This window comes from Phascolarctos cinereus, unplaced genomic scaffold (assembly GCF_003287225.1).
Source record: "Phascolarctos cinereus isolate Bilbo 61053 unplaced genomic scaffold, phaCin_HiC Scaffold_5;HRSCAF=322, whole genome shotgun sequence".
Lineage (NCBI taxonomy): Eukaryota > Metazoa > Chordata > Mammalia > Diprotodontia > Phascolarctidae > Phascolarctos > Phascolarctos cinereus.
Window position 1 is genome coordinate 450,339,644 of NW_027555958.1, and position 25,423 is coordinate 450,365,066.

General features: G+C 51.4%; 1 protein-coding gene across 1 annotated transcript in view; it reads right to left on the minus strand.

The window, feature by feature from the left end:
* Positions 1 to 25,423, minus strand: part of AGBL4 (AGBL carboxypeptidase 4) — a 900,343-nt gene that overhangs the window by 230,191 nt on the left and 644,729 nt on the right. Inside the window, exon 6 of the mRNA XM_020987710.2 lies at positions 3,135 to 3,174. Within this exon, the coding sequence (XP_020843369.1) occupies positions 3,135 to 3,174 (40 nt within the window). The remainder of the gene's footprint in view (positions 1 to 3,134; positions 3,175 to 25,423) is intronic.

Consider the following 25,423-nt stretch of genomic DNA (forward strand, 5'->3'; position numbering starts at 1 on the left):
CCTCAAGATCCCAGACCGGAGAGCCTCCCCTGACTGCAGGTTCTCTCTGCTGTTCCTCGGGCCTGGGGCACTCTCCTTCCTCATCTCTGGCTTCCTTCAGGTCCCAGCTAAAACCCCACCTGCCTGATCCTCTTCAGGCCTAGTGCCTTCCCTCAGCTGATTATTATCTCCAATGTACCTCCTCTATAGCTCATTTAGGCAGAGCTGTCTTGTATTGTTCCCCCATCAGGCTGTGGGCCCCTCAAGGGCAGGCATTATACTTTTCACTTCTTGGTATCCCCAGGCTTAGCTCAGTGCCTGGAGTGCGTTGAGTGCTTCATGGGTGCTCATTGATGATGCCCTTGGCAGTTGCCCCAGGAGCCCCGATGAAGGGCCCTGCTGGAGGAGGAGGCTCTGAGGGGGTGCCCAAGCCCCGTCCAGGTTCCACTGCCTGATCACAAGGCCAGACAGGAGCAGCCCTCACTCATGAAAGCACAGTGGCTCCTTTGTGCACTCTGTGATTGGAGAGGTAGAGGGGGAAAGGGCAGAGTGGGCACAAGACCTGCCCTGGACACAGCGTGGACAAGCTTGTTGGGGCACCAGATGATTCTCCAAGACTGTAAGCTACAGATGACGTGCTGATCGACACTGGGGGAGGGAATTTCCTCTGCCTAGGAATTCCCAGGTGCAGATCCTCCAACAGCACCAACTTTGGATAGACTTCCTTGCCTTCCTGTTGTCTCCACCCCCTCACCCCGTAGAACATCATCTCCTTAATGTCATTTTTGTTTTTTATTCCTAGGTAGGCAGCTAGGTGGCTCAGTGGATAGATCTCCAGGCCTGGAGTCAGGAAGACTCCTCTTCCTGAGTTTAAATCTGGCCTCAGACATTTACTAGATGTGTGACCCTGGGCAAGTCACTTCACCCTGTTTGCCTCAGTTTCCTCATCTGCAAAATGAGCTGGAGAAGGAAATGGCAAACCAGTCCAGTGTCTCTGCCAAGAAAACCCCAAATGGGGTCACAGAGAGTCAGACACGACAAAAACAACTGAACAACAAGAAATCACGGTGCCAGCACACAGTGGATATTCATTAGATGTTTGCTGAATCGAACTGAATCCCAGTTGGGATGGGGAAAGTGAGGCACAGAGTGGCAGAGGGTCCGACAGTTAAGAAGCACCAGAGCTAGGACCTGGATTCCCAATCCCCATCCCTGGGCTCCTTTCCCAGTGTGTCTCTGCCTCCCAACAATTTGTTCTGGTCACGCCATCGAGAAGCTGCAGCACCACCATGGATGATGTCACAACCCACAAGATCACTCATTGCCTCAATCCTCTCCCCGAGGGGCCGTGACTCACCACTGTTTTCTTGAAGGTCCCTGGATGAGGGACGGAGGCAGGCAAGGGGAGCTGCATCCAACTGGACACATAGCTCTTGGCCATGGTCAGGTCCTGCTGCCAAGGCTTAAGCCTCCCACTGCCAGTCACTGATTTAAATGCCGACAAGGTCTGCCCGGCCAAAAAGCCACTCACTGACACAGGGGCATGCCCCCACCTCCAGATGTCTCAGGGCCAACCCCCTCTAGGCAGACCCAGGGCCCTCGGACCTTGCCTAGGATTCTGACTGCTGAGAGTCCTCTGACCCTCTTCTTTCCTCCTGGCTGCCTATGGTCCCCGTGCAGCCCCCCCTTCATTAATGCCCTTCTGCTGCCCCGCTCCTGTCCCCACAGCGGAGCCTTGCTGCCCCTGGGAGCTCTTGTCCCCTCCTTGGCTAATCCCCCTCACCACCCAAAACATTCCCTGTGGTTTGGCAGGTATGAACTTCAGTCCCTTTGTGCCTTACAAGTAGTTACTATTAACCCTTGGGATCCTTCTCTTCCAAGATTCATGACAAGCCTCCCTGCACCAAGTCAGCCCTTCCTCGTTCCTAGCGCCAGACAAACCATGATGGGACCGGAATGTGGCCAGCCAGGGCTACACTGTTCTATCGGCTTCCCAAAAGACCCTGGGCCGTTTCATCAGACTTTACAACCTTGGCTCTAAGCTTAGGCTAGCCCAGGCCAACCTTCTTCCCCCAAGCCACTGGCCATTGGAGATCTGCCATCAATACACACTTGGTCCCACAGAGGCATTACCTTAGACTGGCTCTAGCAGGCATCTCTACCATTTCTAAGGGTCCCGCACTTTCACATCCCACAGACCTTCTTTCCTGGAGGCCCCAGCTCTCCAGAGGTCACATCTCCCCAGACCAGACTTGGCTCTGAGGCCAGAATGCACCCAAAGCACACACATGCCCCGCCCCTTCCAGCTCCCTCAGGGGACTTTCCCACATGGGTGAGAGCCAGCATCGGCTCCTAGGATCATCATCACTTATGGTTCTGTGCTAGACCTTGGCCCCATCATGCTCTCCTTCCCTTGTCCCTGCTGGCCCTTTCACAGCCAAGAGGGTGTGAAATTTATTAGCAAAGAGAGAACCAGCTCCCTCCCTGATGCTGTGAATGTGGGGCCACTCAAACCCCAAACGCTGGCCTTCCCCAGCCAGGCACCCCTAACACCCTCTCCAGCCCCTACCCCTAGCCCCCCATACTCCCACAGCCCTGCCACCCTGTGGCACCTGGCTACACAATGACAGGGCCGGCCTGTTCAGGTCCTCTCCATCCCCCCAGGCCAGGCTCACTTTCTCCTCTGGCCTTGTTGGTGCTGGTCAGCTCTACCCATGTTCCAGCCCCCAGACCAGCCCCTCTAAGGAAGCCAGCAAAGACATCCAAACCATAGTCTGAGTTCCAGGGAGGAAAATCCCAAAGACTCAACCTAGCTGGAGAACCTGGCACACTTCCCCAAATCTCTTCCCTCAAAGCTGTCAGGACAGGCCTGAGATGAGAGAAGAGGTAGCTGGATTGGAGATACATTTGGAGCCACCTGCCCCAATAGGAATGGAATCCCCCTGCCCCATGATAGGCAGCAGCCCAAGTGGGAAAGGCCCACTGGGACAGGGGACAGGAGGGACGGCCAGTCCTCACACCATCCCCACCAGGTGAACCGGGCAGGGCATGTGGGTGCTGCCGGGATCAGCAGGGAGCCAGGCACACCATGCCAGGAAACCAGCCTCCCTTTGGGCAGACAGAGAGAATGTCAGGGGCCGCGCTCGCTGACTCACCCGGGTTGGTTATGGTCAGGAGATCAAGCTGCCGCTGTTGCTGGAAAAGACAAAGCACAAGAAGGATTGTTAGAATCCGGTCAGCAGCCGTGGGGGCCCAGGGAAGGACAGGGGGAGTACAGTCAGGGCTCATCCTTGACTACCTAGTGTGGACGCAGACAGCAAGCCTGTTCTGACATCTATGGAAAGATTAATCACATGTTACATAACATTGGCTGACTGCTTTGGAGAACTGGTCTGCTGACCCTACAGAGGGAAGGATTCTGGGGGCAGAATCACCAGAATGCACCTGCCCTCCTGGCCACAGAACCCATAGAATGCACAAGCTGGGAAGGCCCTTAGACCCTGTAGAATTGGAAGCTAGAATGGACCAGAACTCCTTTATTTTACAGGCAGAGAAACCAAGGTCCAGGGAAGGAAGGAAAGGGACTTTTCAAAGGACATACTCAAACACTTCAGAGGACCTAAACTTAGGCTCTTCAAATCCAGAGACAATTCTTTCCACCATTCTACTAACCTGGTTGAACAGCTTGCCTCAATTTCCTCTTCTATAAAATGAGAGGCTTAGACTAGATAATAGGAGCATAGGTTTGGAGCTCTATGGGGCCTTGAGTCCACCCTCCATTTGATGGATGAAGTGAGGTCTCAAGGTCACAATGGCCACTATTTCCCTGGTTGTTTACCCCTCTTCCACCTCTGGCCAGAACCTGGGCTCCCACCCATGAGACCCTGAGCCCCAGTGGAGGAACATTCCCCTTGTCTCAGCTGGTGTCAGGCTCATGGCACTTACTGGAGACCTGTGTGCCATGCCACAGGTATGACTTCCCTGCCCCCTACTCTAGGTCCAATTAAATCAGCATGACCATTCCAAGACATGACCATCAGCTGGTTATGAGTCAAATCATCATCTCTGCAACTTCCCAGTCAAAATCATATGTCATTGGCCATCACTTCCCTACATATGCCGGCTTTCCCTATTGGATGTAAGGCTCCTTAAAGGTAAGGTCTGTCTTGCTTGCTTGTATGTGTATCTTTAGCATGTTGTAAGTACTTTATAAATGCTTTTTATATATCCAACCATCCATCCACATCTACTCATATCAATCAATCCATTCACCATCTCATCCACATCCATCCATCCATCCATCCATCCATCCATTCATCCATCCATCCATCCATCCATCCATCCATCCATTCACATTTCCCCATCCATCCATCCATCGTCCATTCATCCATCCATCCATCCATCCGTCCATCCATCCATCCATCCGTTTCTCCATCCATCCATCCATCCATCCGTCCATCCATCCATCCATTCACATTTCTCCATCCACCCATTCATCTACGCATCCATCCAACAGCAGTTCAGCTTTCAAAGCCAGGTCTTCTGCCCCCAGATCCACCCCTCTTTAGACAATACTCTGAGCTCTCCTTCCTACTGTAAGGCTCTTAGATCTTTCTCTACAATTCTCCTGAGAGGCAGGAAGGGCAGGATTATTTTACTTATTTTACAGATTAGGAAACTGAGTTCCAGAGAAGGGAAGTCAGTTGTTCAACGTCACACAATGAGTCAGTTGAGGAGCTGAAATTGAAACCCATAACCTCTTGACTCCACACACAGTTAGTTAGTCTTCCCTCTGGACCCAATCCATAGCAAATAAATGATTTCCCTGGAGCCATAGAGCAAGCCATGTAGGGAGCCAGAATTGGAACCCAGCTCTCCTTCCTTTCCACCAAAATGATCTCTAAGTTCCATTATCCCATCTCTGATCATCTATGGCTCAGTGATTGCACAGTGGTCTTCCCTCAGGCAGTGCCCTGAGCCAGAGGCCAATGGGCCAGAGAAGGAGGAGACACTGTGTTTGCCCAAGGAGTCCCACCGGTGAAGAGAAGGGAACCCAATCTTCTTACCAGGGGAGCCGATCAAATCCCCTAATGGCTAGTCCTGCTGCTTTAAATTGTAACCAAGAGACTAAGGAAAGAAAGGAAGAGACAGAGCGTGAGGGAGAAGGAAAGTGACGTGGTGTAGTGCCAGAAGAGGCCTCAGAGTCCATCCATCCCTGATTAGACAGATGGGGAGAGGAAGTCCAGAGCGGGTGGATGACAGAGAGGGTGACTGAAGGTCACGCAACAAATGGGGGGCTGGAATAGAATCCAGACCTTCTGGTTCCTAGTCTTCATCCTTCCTTTCATCCTTTTTAACACTGACTTACTTTACTAGCTTTGCTCAAATAACCCCGGAAGAAAGCAGGTGGATCTGTGGAAGGCAGGGTGGGTCCAGTGCAAAGAGCATTAGATGGGAAATCAGAAGCCCCAGATGTGACTCCTGGCTCTGCTCCTCACTGGCAGTGTGACCTTGGGCAAGTCTCATCCCCTCCCTAGGCTCGTCAGCTTGGCCTGCGTTCTGAGGATGAGATGAAAGAACGGATTCCCGAATCCCCGTTGTGGACTCTCCGGCTGGCCCTGTGCAGCAGGAGTAGTCTTGGGGCCTCTGCTCAGAGACCTCAAAGGAGACAAAGTCCATCACCCCTGGAGACAGTTCTTGGTGGGGAGGAGGCTTCTCCTTAGTGCCAGGCCCAAAATGGGCTCTTGGTAAGGTCCCCTTCACGGGGACAGGCCTTAGATATTGTGACAGCTCTCAGTCTTCTCCATACTAAACATTGCCAGTTCCTCTGATGGGTCTTCATGCGACAGAACCTCAAGGCCCTTCCCCATTCTCTGGACACTGGGTGCTCTCCATTGGATCAATGTGGCCCTCGGGATCCCAGGATGCTGAGAGCCCAGCTTCTGAGTCCAGCAAGGCCCACTCCTCCATTTTACAGCTGAGGAGCTGAAGTGACTCACTCACCACCAAATAACCTGAGTCAGGATTTGAACCCAGGTCTTCCTGCCTCAAAGGCCATAATGCCACTCTGCCTCTGTTCAGCTGTGGCCCTCGGGGCTGAACAAAATGTTACAGATTTCTAAGTCCTTTGTTAAGTTTTACATAATAGTGAGGAGTAACCACGGGCTAGTAAGTGAGAAAGGCAGGATTTGAGCTCAGGGCTTCCTGACTCCAAAGGAGCGCTCAGTCCCCTAGGACGCACACCTTCTCATCCTCCTCATCCTCGTCACCAGCAGCACCAACCCTGACTAGTCAGGGACCTTGGCCTCATCATCTCCATGCTTTTCCTGATTAGGGAAACTATGAAGGAGACAACAGCTCTGTCTACACACGCCAAGACATCTGGGCCCCTCTGCAGGACACTTAATCTGTTCTGCAGATGTTCTGTCCCCAGGGGGTAGAACAGCCCGTTGGCTGAGCTCAGTTTGGCACCGAGCACACCAGTCCTTGCTGGACCTGAACCCTGGTCCACAATGCTTGCCAACAGAACCGGGCAGCCAAGGCAGCTGGGAATGAAAGTAACTGCTCCTACTTCTCCCCATCAGGGATAATAACAAATGAGTTTCTAGAGCTCTAGGAGGTCTACAAAGCTCCTTCCTCAAAGTGTTCTGTGAATGCCATCATGCCCACTTTACAGATGAGGGAGATGAGGTTCAGAGAAGGAAAATGCCTGGAGTTAGAACAGGGAATGTCTGTCAGAGCTGGGAAAGGAGGTCAGGCCTTGGGAATCTGCTACCGTACAACTTGACCTCAGTTTCCCCTTCTGTAATAGGAGGGGGTTAGACTCACTAGTCTCTAAAGTCCCGTTCCAGTTCTGACATTCTACATCTAACAGGCTCTAAGAGACACTCAGCCCTTAGATACCTGGCAAACAGTGTAGGGATGCTTGCCCTTGGGTTCTGGCTCAGCTAGACAGGACGCTACTGCTGCTGCTGCCGAGAGCCCACTGACTGTAGCCCACCCCGTCTCCTAGCTCAGGCACTTCCCTGTCTGGGGGTAGGAGGGGCTGTGGAACAGCATGAGAACCCCCATTTCCATCTTTCCATCCATCAGCCCTTGGGTTCTGCTTAGCCCAAAAGGGCACCCTGGGGAGGGGGCAGACTTCAGCTCATGGTGAGGACAGGTTTTCCAACAATGAGAGCCAGCCAAAAAAGGAGTAGGCTGCCTGGGAGACAATGGTGTTGTAAGCAGGGATGAATGTTTAACAACCAGCTCTCTGAGAAACAAAACAAAACTATACTCACAGCACACTTTTCAGTTTAATCTGCATCGTTCACATTGACTCCATTCCTTCCTAAAGTCCAGACAATCAGCAACACAATAAATCAAGCCCTGATTTGTAATTGTTGCCATTTTCTGAAGTCTCAGTGCTCACAATGAATATTTAACAATGGTCCTTCAAGCTGGCTCTAGCACACCAATGTTGATAAGAAACCAATCAATCCACTAGAATGGATTAGGTGTTTACCATGTGCCCAGTTCAGGGACTACAAGCAAATAGTGAAAAAAGACCTGCCCTCAAGAAGCATATATTCTCTCATTCACTCCCTCCCTTGCTTATTCATTCATACATTCATTCACTCATTCACTCACTCACTCATTCACTCACTTATTCAATGCCATAAACATTTCTGTGCTTGGATGGTGCCCACTGGGAAAACCATGATGGCTGTCGACCACATTTCACTGTCTAAGGTGCTGAAAATGCCTGTGGAAGGAGATGGAGAGGGGATGAACGCCATCTCCTGACCAGATGCTGGTGCCGGCCACTCTGGAAGAAGACAGAGTCACAGCTGCCACCCAAATTCTCCTAGTGATTAATCAAAAATAGGGGCAGTTCTTGCTGCCTGGGAGGTCCCAGCTCTGCCTCTTAGGCACTTTATAGCTTTGGGCCAGTGTCTTCCTCTCTTTGGGACTCTTATTTCCTCACTTGAAAAATGTGGGCAAAGAGACTTGAGCTGCCTGGCTCACAGGAATGCCGGGAGGAGAAGGGTCTTGTGTCTGTCATCCTGAAAGTCCAAGGAAAATGAGGCCAGCTCATACTAACTCCCATTGTCCGTAGAGGCTGGGGACCACAGAACCACGGGCTCTCAGAGCTCAATCAGAACTCAGTGGCAGACCATTCCATGATTCAAGTCCTTCCTAGAATTCCCTAGAATTGGGATCGGGACCCTCCCCCCTCTAAGTCCCCTCTCCCTGGGAGGATGGCAGGGTCACAATCTAGGCGTCAGCCTTGACTCCTCAGCCCTCCTATTGCCAGGTCCTGTTGTGTTTGACCTTGATAGCTCTTCTCTCCTGTGATGCTGCCACGCCCTGGTGCAGGACCCTCATTGCCCCCCATCTGGACGAGCTGGGGTCTCCTTGCCTCCAGGCTCTCCCCTCTATTCACCACCAAGGTGATCTTCTCAAAGGATCCATTTGACCACATTACACCCCCGTCCCACAGTGGTTCCCTGCTGCCTCCAGGATCAAACATAAAGCCTTCTCTTTGGCTCCCAAGGTCCTTCCCCGTTCCAGCTTTCTTCCCCTTACTCACGTCCACGTGGCCTGTGATCCAGAGACTCCGGCCCCCTCTGATGGCCAACCCCTGACTGTGTTTTCTCTGCCTTTCCACAGGATTCTCTCCCTCCTCACCTCTGTCTCTTGACTTCTGTGTTTCCCTCAAGTCTCACCCCAAATACTGCCTCCAGCAAGAACCCTTGCCTGGCCCCCTTTAACACCCTTTCTCCATCCTTATGCTCAATGGCTTCTCACAGCAGATAAGCAATTATGGAGCTAAGGAGTTTGGATGGGTGGGGGAATCAAGCCAAATTAACAAGCCCCGATTTAAAGACAGCTATCAGACTGCTAACTCCAATTGTGCCTCTGACACTAGCCTTAATTCTGACTCCAAGCATCCCCAGTTCTGTGCCTCAGTTTCCTCACTTATAAATTAGGACTAGTAACACTTGTGCCACCCGCCTAGTGGAGTTAGCACGACTGCACGTGCAGAAAGAGTTCTGCCAACTTTAAGGCACTATGGGAATGCTGTCTGCCATTATTATTGTTATTATTAGACTGATTAGAGAAAATAATAACAATACAATCAAAACAGCAAGTCCTCCAAACAATCACTGCGATTGCCCTTCCATGGAGAAGTCTTCCACCTTATCACCATCCATTAGGACCTGAGCGGGGCAGAAGATAATAGCATTATGGGGCACAGCACAGAGAAATGGGCTTGGAGTCAACAAGACCTATGGCCTCAGACTCATACTAGCTGTGTGACCCTGGGCTAGTCACTTTACCTCTGTCTGTCTCAATTTCTTTATCTGTAAAATGGGGATGATAATAGCATCTCCCAGGGTTGCTGTGAGAATCAAATGAAGTCACATTGGTAAAGCACTTTGCAACCCTTTACATGCTACATATGTTAGCCCTAAATATTAGCGATCTCCTCCTTGGTCAGGGACATGGCTTTGTTTGCCAAAGGACCACAGATTTAGAGCTAGAAGCAGTCTCAAAGCTCATATTGTCCAACATCTTCATTCTACTGTTGAGGAAACAGAGGTGAACAGAGGTGGAGTGATTTGCCCAGGGTCACACAGCTAATATGTGTCTAAGGCCAGATTTGAATTCAGGTCTGCCTGACTCTAGATCTAGCACTTTCCCCACTGCCCCAAGCTGCACAACAATGCAAACACAGTATGTGCCTTATCCCAGCTTTACAGGTAGGAAAACTCAGTTACTGAGGTGGGACTTGGCCAAAGTCACAGAGGACATCTGTGGCAGAAACAGCTGAGACTTGGCTTTCTCTGGAACACTCCAGCGTTCACCTGGCCTCTCCAGGATTCTAAGCCCTTCTCTCAATGAATCTCTTCTTGTGGCCCAGGAAGGATGGGGGCTTGCCTGCCATCACGGAGCATCCCCAGACAGAACCAGGGGCAGAGTCCGCCCCTTGCAGGCCCCGTGCCCAGCTTCAGGGAAGCCGCCCTGACTCCCCAGACCCTCTGCTTGCAGACATGGGCCTGGCTTTGGAGGTGCCTGAAGGCTGCCCCATCTTGTTCTCCTGTCCACATTCCTGGTGCAGGTAGCAGGAAGGGCCGGCGGCTGGCTGGAACGGCCCCAGGCCCCTCAGTCACCTCAGATTTACAGCCCGGCACTGCTCATAAACTGCCCCAAATGCACGGTTAGGCTAATTTAGGACGATGCCATCCCCTTTCCACCCTGCAACTGTCCCCCAGCATCTCACGCTTCCACAATGATTAAAGCTACAACACAGCAGCATTTTCCATTTTTATTAAGAGCTGTAAAGCAGAGGGGGCTTCCTGCATCTCAATAAGAAGTCGTTTTCACAGGATCCCAGAATGTCAGAGCTGGAGGGAGCTGCAGCGGAGTCGGATCTGACTTGAATCTGAACGAATCCCCTCTACGGCACACGCCTTCCAAGTGGGCTCAGAGACCCCTTGGGAGGGGGCTGCGCTCCCCACCGCCTCCAGGCAGCGCCTTGGGGACTATTTTGGTGCTGGAGGTAGAAATTGGCTTCAGTCCGAAATTGGCTTCTCCTCCACTTGCCCCCATGGGCGCTGGTTCTATGGATACCGCTTCCTCCGTGTGTGTGTGTGTGTGTGTGTGTGTGTGTGTGCTGTGTATATGTTGTGTTGTGTGTATGGCACTGAAGCGTATGCGTTGTCTGTTTTGTGTGTGTGTGTGTGTGTGTGTAGGGGGATCCTGAAACTTATGTCGATCAATTAACCAACCAAGAAGCATTTTCAAATGCCTACTATATGCCCGGCCCTGTGCTGTCCACTCGGAATACTAAGACAAAAAGGCAGCAGTCTCTTTTAAGGATCTTACGTTCTATTCCAGGAGAAAACACTTGCACAAATGATTAGTCCTAAGCATCTCCGTGCTAAGTGCTGGCTTTACAAAGAAAGGCCAACCACAGGGCCCCTGCCCTCAAGGAGTTTCCCTCCAGATGGGAAGCCAATAGTACACTGAGTAAATGGAAGTCGGAGGACACGGATGGTCAGCCGAGCAGCTGGGGCGGGTGTGCAGGGAAAGGCGGAAAGTGCGCGGAGGCATCTGTGCAGAGGGGCGAGCAGAGAACATCCCAAGCTTTGGGGATGGCCAATGCCGGAGCCTGGGCAGGGCAGGTGGGTGAGCAGGGACCGAGGAGGGATGAAAGGTCGGGAGGAGGGAGCCGGGCTGGAGAGCGTTGAAAACACCAGACCAACAAGTTAGGGAGGTGCGGAAGCTTATGGAGCTGGGCAGTGACTGGCTCAGACCCGCACTTTGATCTTCCGAAAAGATTCTGTTTATTCTGAACTTCACACTGAGCCAACAGAGCAGGAATTTCTAAAGACACCGAGAATACACGGAGATGACTGCAGGTCTCTACCAGACTGACGACTGGCTTTCCTATTAAAGTTTCTAAGTCCGATCGGTGGCTTTCAAGGCTGCTTCTTTCTGGGTGGCATCATCACAGCCGCCACCCACCACCTGGTAGAGAGTGGACTGGTGTGGGAGTGCGTGAGGAAACAAAGCCCCACGATGGACCACGAGCCGTTGTCTGGGGACCAGTCCGCCCAAGTGAGGAGACACTCACCACCCGACTGGCTGACTTGCCAGGCCACAGCCACTCTTGGTGACCATCGGTGAGGTGGGGAAGGGCCTCGCTCTGCACGAACACTAGGGAGGGGAGGTTGCCATTGGGTGAGTGGGGCATCATGGCAAAGCCAGATCTCAGGGGTGGAAGATCTGAGAATGGGCCTCTCTGGGCATGTCCTTCACCCCTCATTTGTAAAATGACATTAACACTGCCTACCTCACAGAGCAGCCTGGGGGCTGTTCTCCTTTGGACATGACCTTAGACATCAGCTTTCCATAATTATTGTTATTCTGCAGTATTGCAAAGTACAGAAGAGAGTATAGACTCTAGGGAGTGTAGGGATGGGGAGTGACTTCATCTTGGGGGAGTCCTGGAAGACCCTCTGGAGGAAGCGGCCCCTCGGCTAACACTGGCAGTGTTTGGTCATTCTTGCTCCTGCCACAGGCTGGTGGAATTGGGTCTCTAGACCCAAGCATGGCTGAAATAATAGGAGATGCCAGGGCCAGAAGCCTTCAGAATATGGTCCACTAAGTGAGTGATTCTGGAGCAGGGGCCTGCTGGGGCCGTCCTGCAGCACAGGGGAGCTTACTGTAGGAGGGAGGCACTAGCCTTGCTCCCTCCACTGTCTCCCTCTCCCCACTTCCCTCCAGGGACAGCAAGTGTGCTCTGGGCCCACATTAGCCAGCCAGCCGACGGTGGTGGCAGGGGCCACTGCCTGCCACATTATCTCCCATCATACACAGTCGATTTAATATCCGCTGTGTTGATGCCTTCGCAGCTGAACATTATTACCAGCAGGCAGGGGTAGGGGGGGCAGAGGGGGTAGGGAGAGAATCCTTCCTGCACTTGGAACACATTTTGTCATGGACACAAATGATGGTGACTTGGGCAGGAATGCAGATCTCATTGGGAGCAGTGGGGAAGGCTTCCTGAGGCTAGGGGCACCTGGGCTGGCCCTTAAAGGAAGGGGAAGATTTCATGGCCTCCCAGAGGTTCTGCCAAGCCACAGGAGGGGGCAGGGGAAGAATGGAGGGGGGTAGGGCCAGGGAGTGCTCAGGTCATGTATTTGAAGAGCTTCCAGGGACAGAAAGCAGAGCAGTGGAGGGGGGGAAGGGGCATTGTGGCTCCATGCCAGGAAGAACTTCCTAGAATCATAGTAAGCCAGCATGCACTTCTGGAGTGTGTGCAAGACACTTTGTATTAGCTCTTCTGATCCTCATACATTCCTGTGAGGGAGGTGCTGTTATTATCCCAGGAAACTGAGGCAAACAGAGGTTAAGTGACTTGGCCAGGGTCACACAGTAAGCATCTGAGGCTGTATTTGAACTCAGGTTTTGCTGACCCGAAGCCCCATACTTTATCTACTATACCACTTGGCTGTATCTGCCCATTGCAGGAAGGAAGGAAGGAAAGAAGGAAGGAAGGATTTATTAAGTACCTCCTACATTGGATTAGGCACTCTCTGAGGTCCCTTCCTGCCCTAGGTCTAGGACTCTGAACTTGCTGGCAAAGAGCCTGTCCAAACTGAGCTAGGCAATGGACCCACCATGTGCCCAGGCCTGGATGAGTATGTCCTGTCTTCCTGAGCCTGGGGAGGCTGTGCTGGGAAGGCTGGTCCTCAGGACCAGTGTCTAAGAGGCCAGCCCCCACCCCACAGCCCTGAGAGCTATCAGTTACCAAGGGACACGTCAATGTGTGGAAATCATGGGCCCCCCAATTCTACTTCTGGTGAAAGGGATATGTGTGTGTGTGTGTGTGTGTGTGTGTGTGTGTGTGTGTAAGGTAACCAAAGGGAAATTCTTTTATCAAAAACTGAGAAGTCAGTACCAGCCACTTAAGGCCCAGAGGCAATGCCACATAATGGAAAACGTACTGGGTCTGTGCTCTTACCCTGGGTCTGTAACTTACTTCCTATGTGATCTTGGTGAGGACAGTTAGATCCTGTATTAGAGACAGAAAAATCTAATAACATTGAGACAATGTGAGCCTGTGTATGTTCCTGTGTATAGGCGTGTGTGTGTGTGTGTGTGTGTGTGTGTGTGTGTGTGCCTTTCTCCCTGAGAGGCAGCAGGTAAGGGCTTTGATTGAATTTCATCTTGATTTCATTAAATATTCATAAAGGCCAATTAAAGGGAAGCAAAGACAAGCAGAAGTACACCCCCTTTCATACATAGATACACACACACACACACACACACACACACACACTTCCCTGACTTCCCCAACCTTCTGCGAAAACCCAGCTCAGCCCCGTGCCCAAGGTGGGCAGTCAGTGAATTTTCAGAGTCAGCCTCTGGATGGCTGCAACCCATCCCCAGCAGGAGCCCAGGCAGCTTTGGCTGGCAGATGGCGGGCAGTGGGGCCCAGGAAGGCTCATGATTCCAAAGTCGAGTGAGCTGCTTACTTGGGAGAAAGTGGAATGCAGATGAGTGCCAACTTTCTCAATCAGGGGGCCAGAGACGGAAATCTCTGCTGTAATGAGCCTGACCCTGGTGTGAGGCTGATTACACTGGAGAGGGGCTGTTTAAAATTCTCGATCAATCAGGCCCGTTTATTCTAACCTTTCCCCACAAAACCGCTGGGTTACTATGGGATTTATTGAGGATGCTCAGCCCTCCCTTCAACTACTAATTTAAAAATTACAGCTAGGACAGAACTGGGTGAGCTGTGTCAGAAAAATATATGTGGGTGTTTATGCTCCAAGGGATCCATTAGGAACACAGGATAGAGACTGTCTGTTAAGAGTTGGACAGACTCAGAACAGAGAGCAGAGAACATCAGACCTGGCAGAGGCCTCAGAACAGAGAATGTCAGAGCAGGGAGGGCCCTTAGAACTGGGCTGAGAGAGGCCTTAGAACAGGGAATGTCAGAGCTGGGAGGGGCCTTAGAACAGGGAATGTCAGAGCTGGGAGAGGCCTTAGAACAGGGAATGTCAGAGCTGGGAGGGCCCTTAGAACTAGGCTGAGAGAGGCCTTAGAACAGGGAATGTCACAGCTGGAGGGTCCTTAGAACTGGTAATGTCAGAGCTAGGAGAGGCCTTAGAACAGGGAATGTCAGAGCTGGGAGGGGCCTTAGAACAGGGAATGTCAGAGCTGGGAGAGGCCTTAGAACAGGGAATGTCAGAGCTGGGACTCTTTCTCCTATCTCCCCTTCTGACTCTCTGGACCACCCCTACATTTCCCTGTGGCCTTCTCACCCTGGACGATCCCTCTGCCCCCGCAGACCCCTCCTCCTGATTGTGAGCTCTTCAGGGAAGATCCCTTTGAAGATGCCTAGGCCTGCCATGCTTCCCCCTTCGCCCCCTCTCCCAGCTCCATTTCTGACTCTCTGGTATCTCCACCAGGCTTCCAGTGGGCTCCTTCACCCCCTCGTCAGCTCCCTTTCATGTGCCCCTGAGGGCAGGGACTGGTCCTCCCTTTGCTCATGTTTGCATACCAGGCACCTAGCACAGTGTGCAGTACACAGTAAGTCTGAATAAAGGTTGATTTGACTTGACTCATCTCTCCCTTAGAATGTGACTCTGGGGGGCAGAGCTAGCTCAGTCCAGCTTTTGTACCCCTGTACCTGGCACACTGTAACTGTCCTAGAATAATTATACCTGGCACCTAATAAGTCCTTAATAAACGGTATTGGATTGAATAGGAACTGTAAGAACTGGGTGCAAACTCTGACCCTAGAACCTAGAATGTCAGGGTTGGGAGGGACCCAAGAATGTATAATACCAACTGTACCTTAAACTTTCCAAAAGACAGAACTAAAGCTGATCTGGGTCTTTCCTTCCTTCATGCTGTGCTCAGAATGGGTCCAAAATGTTTCTGGGCTATTTGGGTCAAGGCTGGGCTGTCATTCTATTGAATGAGAGGAGAAAGGAGAAGTAATAAGAAGAGCTTTATCTGGGAATGTGTCCATGAAAAGCAGAGCTATGGGATGCTATGTGGTAGGGACGGTAGGGTCTAGGATGGGTGAGACTTGAGCATGTTTGAAGGGATCAGGGGAGAGACTGAACACCGAAGGTAGAAGATGATAAAGGAAATGGTCTGCTAGAGGAGAAAGAAAGGAGGGGAGGGATCAAGGTTGTTTGTACACAGGCAGGCTTTGGAAAAGGAGGACCCCTCCTCATCAGAGACTGGAGTAAAAGAGGAAAAGGGTGGAGGATGATTCCCAGGGGCTGGGAGGTAGAGAAGGAGGAGGAGAGTAGAGGGGGATCATGGTCAGTGACTGACTCTCTTGGTAAAGTCTGAAGGGAGATTCTCAGCTGAAAGGGTGGAGGGAGGAGATGCCATGGAAGGCCTAAAGAGAGAAGGAAAGGTCTGGGATGGCTGCTGTGAGCAGCGGACAGAGAATCACTTTGAACCTGTGACTTAATTTTCCAGGAACTCCCTCGATCAAAGTAGATCAGCATCTGCTCCCTAACTTACAGTTTCAAGAGAGTCCTAGGGCGCTGAGATTAGGATCACATGGGCAGAAGCTGAACCAACAGCTCCCTAAATCCAAGGCCAGCACCGTACCCACTACTGCACGATGCCTTCAATTAGGAAAGAATAAAAACCCCTTTCCTGCAGTGAGGACAGTTAACCTGAGATACCATAAATTGCTAGTGGTCCTGGTCAGCCTGGCTTAAGCATTTCCATTTGGCACCAAGTGGATAGGAGAGGGTGAGGCCAATCATGAGAATGTTGGCGGGATGGAGGGGCAGGGACTGGAGAGTGGAGGGAAGGAGGGAGAGGAGCTGGTTAACTGGAGGGTGGAGACTGGGGAGGGAGGAAAGCTCAGCCTTCAGATATCGGGAAGATTGATTTCTGTGGGGCTGCTCATTCCCTGGTGCCTGGGATGAATAAGGTGTTAGTGTATTTCATAAAGAAGAAATTGTTAATATTCCCACTCCTCCAATCATCTTATTGAATATTTATTGTGCTCATAATGTGCCTGTGATAAAGAGGCCCCATTTAGGGCTGTTGGCTGCAAATCTGTTCCCTTCTTTGGCCCTCAGTTTCTTTCTTATAAAATGAGGGGCCTGGGTTGGGTCCCCGATTAATCGTCCCCATCTCTGTCACTGACATCTGCTCCTTTTCCCACCCTCCTCGCTTTAGCCAAAGGATCTCTGCTCTCCCTCCACTCCCTCTATCCCCTCTCTCTACCCCCAACTAGGGAACAAGGAACATTTTCAACAAAATGAAATTATCTCAGTTCCTTATTGGATTTTCTGAGAGCTAGCCTTTTCCATGACCCACCTCAGGGGGCAAGTCAAATTAAAATAACCTTAATAAATAAATTGTTAATGAGCTAATGAAATGAAAAGGGCCTGAAGTGTCAGGAAGCTGTGGCAACAATAGCAAAGTCTGGCTGCTCGGCTCGAGGCCAATACAAGACATTTCGATCAGTCCCATGTACACTCTTGCCTTTTTCAGATCCTACCCTTCAAACCACCTCTGTGGAAAACTTAAAAAAAAATCATTAATGGCCTGGGAAGTAGTTTATAATGAATGAATGAATCCTGTGTTGGAGTGGAAAAACATGTGGGGTGCATGGCACCCATTGCTAAATACGTGGGAAGAAGGATTTTACTTGACATTTGGATCTGAGAGTATCCTTAGAGGTCCCCCTCTCCATTTTACAGATAAGGAAACTGAGGCCCAGAGTGAAGTGATTTGTACAAGGCCATACAAGTAGGAAGTGTCAGAATCATGCTGTGAGCCCCCATGTTCTGTCTTCAAAGGCACAACTCTTCTGCTAGCCCTGCCCCTCCCCAGGGCAAGAATTGGAGTAATGGGGAGAAAGAGTAGGGGGTCAGAGTCAGACTTGCCATAGCGAAAAGGAAGGAAGGGCAGGGCAGTGGAAGAAAAGGAGTTCTAGAGTCAGAGGGCCCAGGCTCAAATCCCAGGTGGGATGCTCATGCCCTGTGAGATTTTGGCTGAACCGAGGCACTCAACTGGAGAGTTGAACTGATTCACCCAAGAATCAAGAGGGGGAAAGAAGAACAGCGTAGGCAATGCAGGGAGGGAACTGAGGGATGGGAGGTTTGGAGGTCAGGGTGAGGATGAAAAACAGGGCTGGGAGCTTCCAGGCAGATGAAGAGAGCTCATGAACATGGAAGTGGAGTGTGTGACAGCGATGGCAAGATGCAGGGCATGGCTGAGTAGGGTGGAGCAGCAGGGTCCGGTGTAGAATTGGGGGGGGGTGTTTGTGTGAGCATTGATACATGCTACGTATCGATCTATGCACAAGTTGAAGTTCCTAGTTTGAGGGCAACAGCCAGTCAGTAAACATTGATTAAGTGCCTACTATGGACCAGGCTCTGTGCTAAGTGCTGAAAATACAAAGAAAGGTAAAAGTCAGCCCCTACCCTCAGGAAGCTCACAATATAACAGGGAGGATAACATGGAAACAACCATGTATGAACTAGCTGTTTACAAGATAAAAGAAGGCCACAGAATTAAGAGGGATTAAGAAAGGCTTCTTGAAGAAAGGGGGATGTTAGCTGGGACTTGAAGGAATGCAGGAGGTGGAGGTAAGGAGGGAGGGCATTCCAGGCATGGGGCGACCTAGGAAAATGCAGTCAGGAGGCACAAGTGTCTTGTTTCAGGGACAGCATGGAGACCAGTGTCACTGGATAGAAGGGAACATGATGGTGGTGGGGTTGGGGATTCATGGTATAAGAAGACTGGAGAGGTGTGGGGGTAGGTTATGATGGGTTTTGAACACCAGAGGACTTGATCACTGGAATTTACTGAGTCTGTATGTGGGGTAAGGGGGTGGGGGATGACCTGAACTTTAGGAAAATCACTTTGGCAGCTAAGTGGAGAATGGACTAGAGGGAGGATATTTGAGACAGACAGATCCACCAGCAGCTATTGCAATAGTCCGGGTGTGAGGAGGTGAGTGTCTGCAGCAGGTGGGGGCAGTGTCAGCAGAGAAGGGGAAGTACACAAAAAACGCTGGGAAGGCAGCAAGGAGATTTAGCGACAGACCGGATACTGGAGGTGAGAGATAGCACTCATGCCTGGACGGCGCACCTGAGGGGTTGATGGTGCTCTTGACTGGCAGAAGGAAGTTAGGAAGAGGACAGAGTTTGGGGGAAAGATGATGAGTTCTGTTCTGAGATTGCTGAGTTTAAGATGTCTAGAATACAACTGGCAGCCAGAGATATGAAACTGATATCTACTAGGCCACTGGCAATGTCAGCAGAGAGGTTATGGCTACATAAATAGGTCTGAGAATTATCCGCAAAGAAATGGTCATAAAATCCAGGGGAGTGGATAAGATCAGCACCGGAAATGGGTGAGAGGGAAAGGAAGGGGTCCCAGGATGGAGCCCTGTAGAACCCCCCCGGATTCCCCGTCTGCCCCGGACAAAGATCCAGCAAATGAGACTGAGGAGTGGTCAGAGAGGTAGGAGCAGAATCAGTGCAGCATCCCAAAAACCTTGAGAAAAAGGAGTAGCAGGGACAAAGAGTGATCCACAAGGTCAGAGGCCACAGAGGAGAACAAGCACTATGAGAAGGCCATTGGATGTGGTAACTAAGAGATCACTGGTAACTGGAGGACCGCAAGATCGTGAGAGGCAAGGATGTGGGAATAACTCTTGCCATCAGCCTTCTCAAAGAGTTTAGACTCCAAATGAAGGAACATATAAAGGATAACTAGCAGAGACAGTCCCATCAGTGAGGGCTGGATCAAGCCAGTAGAGACTGCAGAGAAATGAGGGAGTGGGAAGGATGGAGGGGACAATCTGCTGGAGGAAAGGGGATTGGGCACGTAGAGGGCTGGCCGAGAAGGACCATCTCACTAAGTGAGATGAGATGAAAAGGGAGAGAGTGACAGCAGGCATCTGGGTGGTGTGAGGTAAGGGGGAGCCGAGGTAAAGAGCTCTCAGCAAAGGGCCACCATGATGTAGGAGGCAATGTCTGTCTGCTCAGCTGAGAGCCTGGGGGGAGGGGAATCGTGGGAGGTTTGAAGGGGGATGAAAGGTTTGGAGGAGCTGTGGGCTTGGCACAGCTCCATCGGCGACATGATAAGGGGTCAGGGGCCTCAGAGTTTGTGACCATGGAGGTGTTACAGCTCTGTGAGTGTCTGGGGTGTGGTGGAAGAACTGGGAGGTTAGGTCATCTGAGAAAGGGTCAGTGGGTATGCTGAAGTCCCCTAGCATAAGGGCAGGAGCTGGGGAGAGAAAGCTTATTAACGAAGGAAGCAGCATCCTGGACATCTGCAGACACCAGCTACCAGGACCCTGATTACATGGTAAATATGGAATGTTTGACCCTCAGAGCAGGAGAGGTTACTGAGTGATGGGGGTCAGGAGGGTCGGGGGAGGATGAGTGAAAGCACAGCCAGTGCTAGAACGAACAGCCAGGGAGGCTGTGCCATCAAGAGGGAGTGAGGAAAGGAAAAGACTGAAAACAACGGCCAATTTGTTACCTATGGAGCAGGCATTCCAGAGGGCACAGTAGAAAGAATGGGTAGATCTGAAGGAATTGGGAAATGCGCAGTGAGGGATGGGGAATGGGGTTTATACAGTGACACTGGAGGGCTCAGAATCACTGATAGTGATCCCCAGAGGGCCAAGAAGCTAGTGTGGAAAAGGAGCAGTCCATAGGATGAGCTGGCTGTTAAGAGAGTGCAGCACAGCTGGGCCTTCTCAGAATCATACAACCCTTCTGCACCATCCCAGGACGCCTCCTTCAGAATCCTGCTTCAGCAATGAACCCTCCTCTCTCATGAATCTCTTCCTCCTGGGGCCAGGAAGGGCCTTTCAACAGAGAATGTCACAGGTGGAAGATGACTTAGAACACAGAATGTGGGAGCTAACAACATGGAATCTTAACATCATAGGGCAGTCCAGCTCCTCTTTTACAGAGGACAGCACTCATGTGTTGTCTCCAATTCATAATGGTCCTTCTTCCAGTCCTTGATCTTGTCCTTCTAATGGAGAATACTCTAGAACTATGCAGAAAGTGCACTGATCCACTCTTGGTCTTCAAAAGGACTGTGGGTGGGGTGGGGGAGGCAACCTTCCACTGTAGAATGAGGAGGCCAATTGACTCATTAACTCCTTTCTTAGTGTTTCAGTCATGTGGACCAAGGTGAAGAGGTGGTCAGATGGCGTGACCCGGGTGGTCAGGAGCAGCAGCCAGGCATTCTGCAGTCTCACTGCCTGCTCTCTTGTACCTTCCGGATGGAGAGGGAAGGGCTGCCTCTCAGCCTCTCTCCCTCCGGCCCTTCTCTTCTCCAGTAACCAAGGGAGCAGGAATCTCATGGCTTACCCTGATGGGGCCTCTCCTCCCTTGTAGCTGGTGACAAGAGGGCCATCTGACCCAGATCTCCCCTCTTCTACAGGATAGAACAGTAAGATATTCTAGAAAGGTCCTGAACTTTAGGACATGCAGAGTAGTGACCAGAAGAATCTCTCTGTTATCTCTTCTCTCCTCCTCTTTTCTCTCCTTCCTGTCTTCTCTCCTCTCTTTCCCCTTTCCTCTCCTCCTTTCTCCTCTCTTCCCCTCCCTTCTCCTCTCCTCTCCTTTCCTCTCCCTTCTTCTCCTCTCCTTTCCCATCCTCTCTTCTCTTCCCCTCCCTTTCTCCTCTCCTCTCCCCTTCTGTCCTCTCTTTCCCCTTTCCTCTCCTCCCTTCTCCTCTTCTCTCCTTCTTTCTCTCTCTCCACCCTACCTCACCACCCCCATCTCTTCTAGGAGTTAACAAGTCCATGTGGCCTCATGTTGACCTAGACTCATCTAGGCCTCAAATGGATCCTGATTGTAATCTATTACAATCGTTTTTCCAGGATTCCAGGACACTTGTGTGCCTCTGGCTTTTAGGATTATTGTTGCACATTCGACTTCTATTACCTTAGGGTCATTTCTGATAGGTTCGAATGCTCTTTGATGATTTAAGAGTTTCCCCGATCGTACACGTGCTTGGTTCTACGTCCATTACAGATTTAATAGCTTTCCCTAATAGTCATATTCTTGATAAGCCCCATTAAATATCTATACAGCAAAATGTGTTTGCTTCACAGGGTTCAGCTTCACTGCTGCTCTGTGACCAAGGCCTGATGGTCCCCAGGTCCTGGCCCCTGGCAGGCTAGGGGGTGCAGCAGACTCAAACACAGCTTTCAGGAGTTGGGCAGGGGGGACTCTTCTGCCAGACTGGTTAAGAGAAGTGAATTGTGCCAGATAATAAGTAATAGGATGTGACCCCCCCACCTCCCCCAGGCCCTCTGACACCAGATCTAGCCCTCTCTACCCACCACGTCAGAGCTAGAATGGAAATGAGAGATTTTCTGGCTGGACTCCTTTATTTTGTAGAGATACGTGAGGTCTAAGAGGAGGAATCCCTTGCCAAGGTGCCTCGGCAGATTTAACAGAGCTAGAACAAGGCCAGATCCTCTGCTTTCCCCCCACCCTCAGCCTAGGGTCTTTCCATGGACGCCCTCCCAGAGGAGGCAGGAGGAGATCAGAAGCCTGGAGGCCTGGGCTGAGGGAAGTCCACTCCCCTGTCCAGCACCATAGGCCCCGTGAGGAGGAATGGGAAGGAAAGTTAGGAGTTCTAGAATGCCAGGGATAGAAAGCTGCTCAAGTCACAAGACCTTCCCAATTCCCGCCTTATTGAGCATCTGTCCAAGTGTGGTTTGGTCCTCCCTAGATGGCCTGGGGAGAGCCTGAACCCAGAACCTGCCCAGGGCCAGCTCCTTTTGGGCCTCCCTAGCCTTCCCCTGTCACACGAAACACTGGAAGGCCGACCCGCTTTCAAGCGTCTTAGCCCAGGCCACCCCCTCTCTCCCAGAATGCCCCCCAGGTTTGGGACAGAAAGGACCATGGATTTCTGCTGCCTCTGAATTGCAATAATGCCAGAGTCACACAGGAGGAGTGACGAGGCAGAGTGAACCCCACGGCGTCTCTCAACTCCACAACCGCAGCTCTTTCTCCTGTTCTAGAACAATCTCTTTAGGGAAGAGTTCTTCTGGCCAGTCTCTAATCGATTCATGGGGCACGGGTGGTGCTGGAGTGGGGAGGGGGCTTTTTGGCTCCTGACTCTGTCCTCTGGTGGGCTACTCCTTCCTCCTGGCTTTGTGTTCCCTAAAAAATCCGAGGAATCTGCCCTTGGTGCCTAATGTATCCAAGTCGCAGATACAAATGTGGCACAGGCGAGGGCCAACAAAGATCCCTGGGGCATGTCCCTGGAGACTGCCCACCATGCTCACATTAACGCTCTACTGGCTGGCTCTGGAGGGCCCCCGCCATTTGCCCAGTTCTGAACCGACTGAATCGCACTCTTGTTGAGCCCACATCTCCCCATCTTTTCGACAACAGGAGCAGAATAGACTTGATGAAACATTGTGCAAAAGTCCAGGGACATCCTTTACCTCCCGCGTTTCCTCTTCCTCCAGCCCTGGACAGATCTGCCAAAAGTGGAAATCAGATGGTGTAGAACCGGTGCCGGTTCTTTGTGACCTCTGCTTCCTTTTCTAGATGTCCTCAGCCTGCCCTCAAATGATGCTTCCTAGCATTCTGCAAGGAATGGGAGTCAGGCTCGCTTGCCCGCAGTTTGCAAACTCCGCTCTCTTCCCTTTTTTAGAAAAACCAAACAGTATTTGCCCTCCTACCTCCAGTCTGTGCAGGTGTCTCAGTGCCTGAGGACAGGGCACAAACAATCAATGGACACACATTTAGGACGGATGGCTACGTGTCAGGAGCCGTGCTAAAGAGCACAAAGACAGAAGGGAAGGGGGAGTGAATGAGCATTTCTGTTGCACCTCCTGGCAGGCAGCTAGGTGGCGCCATAGTGCATAGAGCGCTGGGCCTGGAGTCAGAAAGACCTGAATTCAAATTTGGCCTCACTTACTAGCGGTGTGACCCTGAGCAAATCACTTCACCCTGTTGGCCTCAGTTTCTTCATCTGTAAAATAAGCTGGAGAAGGAAATGGCAAACCACGCCAGTATATTTGCCAAGAAAACCCCAAATGGGGTCACAAAAAGTCTGAAACAATTGAACAACAACGATAAAATGTGCGTGGCACCGTGCTAAGCACTTTTTACAAATGTTACCTAATTCGGTCCTCACAAACAGGTAGGTGCTATTAGGATCTCATTTCACAGTCGAGGAAACTAAGGCAAGCAGTGGCTAAGTGACTTGCTTAGGGTCACACGGCTGGTAAGTGAGCTCAGGTATTCCTGACAGGAAACTCAGGTCTCTCCTCCAGAACACTGTAAGCTCTTGGAGAACAGAGATTGTCTGAGTCCTTCTCTTTGAATAACCAGGGGCTCAGCACAGTGTCTGGCATACAGCTGGTGCTTAATAAATGTGCCTTGAACTATAGAGTCTGAATGTTGATTGAAACATACCATTTGCTCTCTCTTTTTCTTTTGTTGTTTTGTTTCTTCTTTCTCATGGTTCTTCTCGTTGGTCCTAATTCTTCCTTACAACATGACTAATGTGAAAATGTTTAATATGAATGTAGGTGTAGAGCCTATATCAGATTGCACGCCATCTTGGGGAGCGGGGAAAGGAGGGAGGGAGGGAAAATTTTAAATTCAGAAGCTTATGGAAGTGAACGATGGAAACTAAATTAATTAATTAAAACAAAAAGAAATATGAGGGGGGGAAACGTGCCTTGATTGACAAATCCACAGGGTCCAGGGCCCAGGGCCCTCAGAGGTCATCTAGAACAAAGGTCTCATTTGACATGTGAGGAGCCGTAGGCCTGACCTGCCCGAGCTCACTCAGGTAGGAGGTGCCAGAGCTTTACATGGAACGCAAGGCCTCTGCCTAGGTCTGTCACATGGCCTGGCACTCCCCCGAGCTCACATCACCACCTGCTATTCCAGGGCCAGCCAGGCCCTGGGCCTAGACTCCAGGTCCATGGCCTCTTCCTTCACACTGGGCAGCCTGAGGAGGGAGTGAGCCTCTGTCACTGGAGATCTATGAGCCGTGGATCCCGCAGAGGCAGCTGCCGGCCTCTGTGATGCCCACCGGGCCCCCTAAGCTGAGAATCAGTGAAACTTCCTTGGAAGCAGAAAAGCTCCCAGGGATTCCAAGGTCACTCAGCCCACGTGGTGCAGCAAGAGGCAGCAGGAGAACGTGGAGAAATCGCTGAACCCAGAGCCAGGCTCCGTGAGACCATAGGCAAGGGCCTGCCCCTCCCAGCGCCTTGGTGTCCTCAGCTGTAACATGGGATGGTGTGGATCAGTCAGACCTTCTTCATCCTGAGGTACTTCCCGGCCTCTGGCAGGCCCAGAATGGGGAAGAGCTGAGCAGTGCCTGGAAACAGCCCTGACTGTTTGCTCTGAGCTCTCGGGGATTTAGAGTATTGACTTTGGAGGGTGCCCAGAGATGTACCTTCTTATCAGTTTTAGCTCAGAGTTAGAACACGCAGGCTTGGCCTTAGACTGCTCAGAATCCCTAAGTCTTTTAATACCCCTGCTGAGCAGCACAGTGCCAGGGGCTGAACACACATCCCCTCGTTCAGAGGGGGCGCCCCTTCACTGCTCCTGGCTACAGATGGCATTTAGCAGCTTCCCTGTTTGTGGCGCTCTCAGTGACCTGCCTTTGGAGAAACGTGGCTCCCAACCCAGGTTATTCTGTTCAGAGCTTAGGAAAGCCTCCCGGACCAGCAAGGGAGCTTGGTAGAGCTGGAAGGAAGCTGGCAGCGTCCTTTCACCCATGCCCCTCATTTATCTCTGGGAGGCAGACCCCAAGGTCCAGGAAAGGGAAGGGACATGCCCTCGCTCACAGAGCCATCCAGGTTTGACTGTGAGCCAAAAGCTCTCTCCCCAACACTCCCTTCCCCCTCATGATGTCTGATGCACCATGGCCCTAACCACTT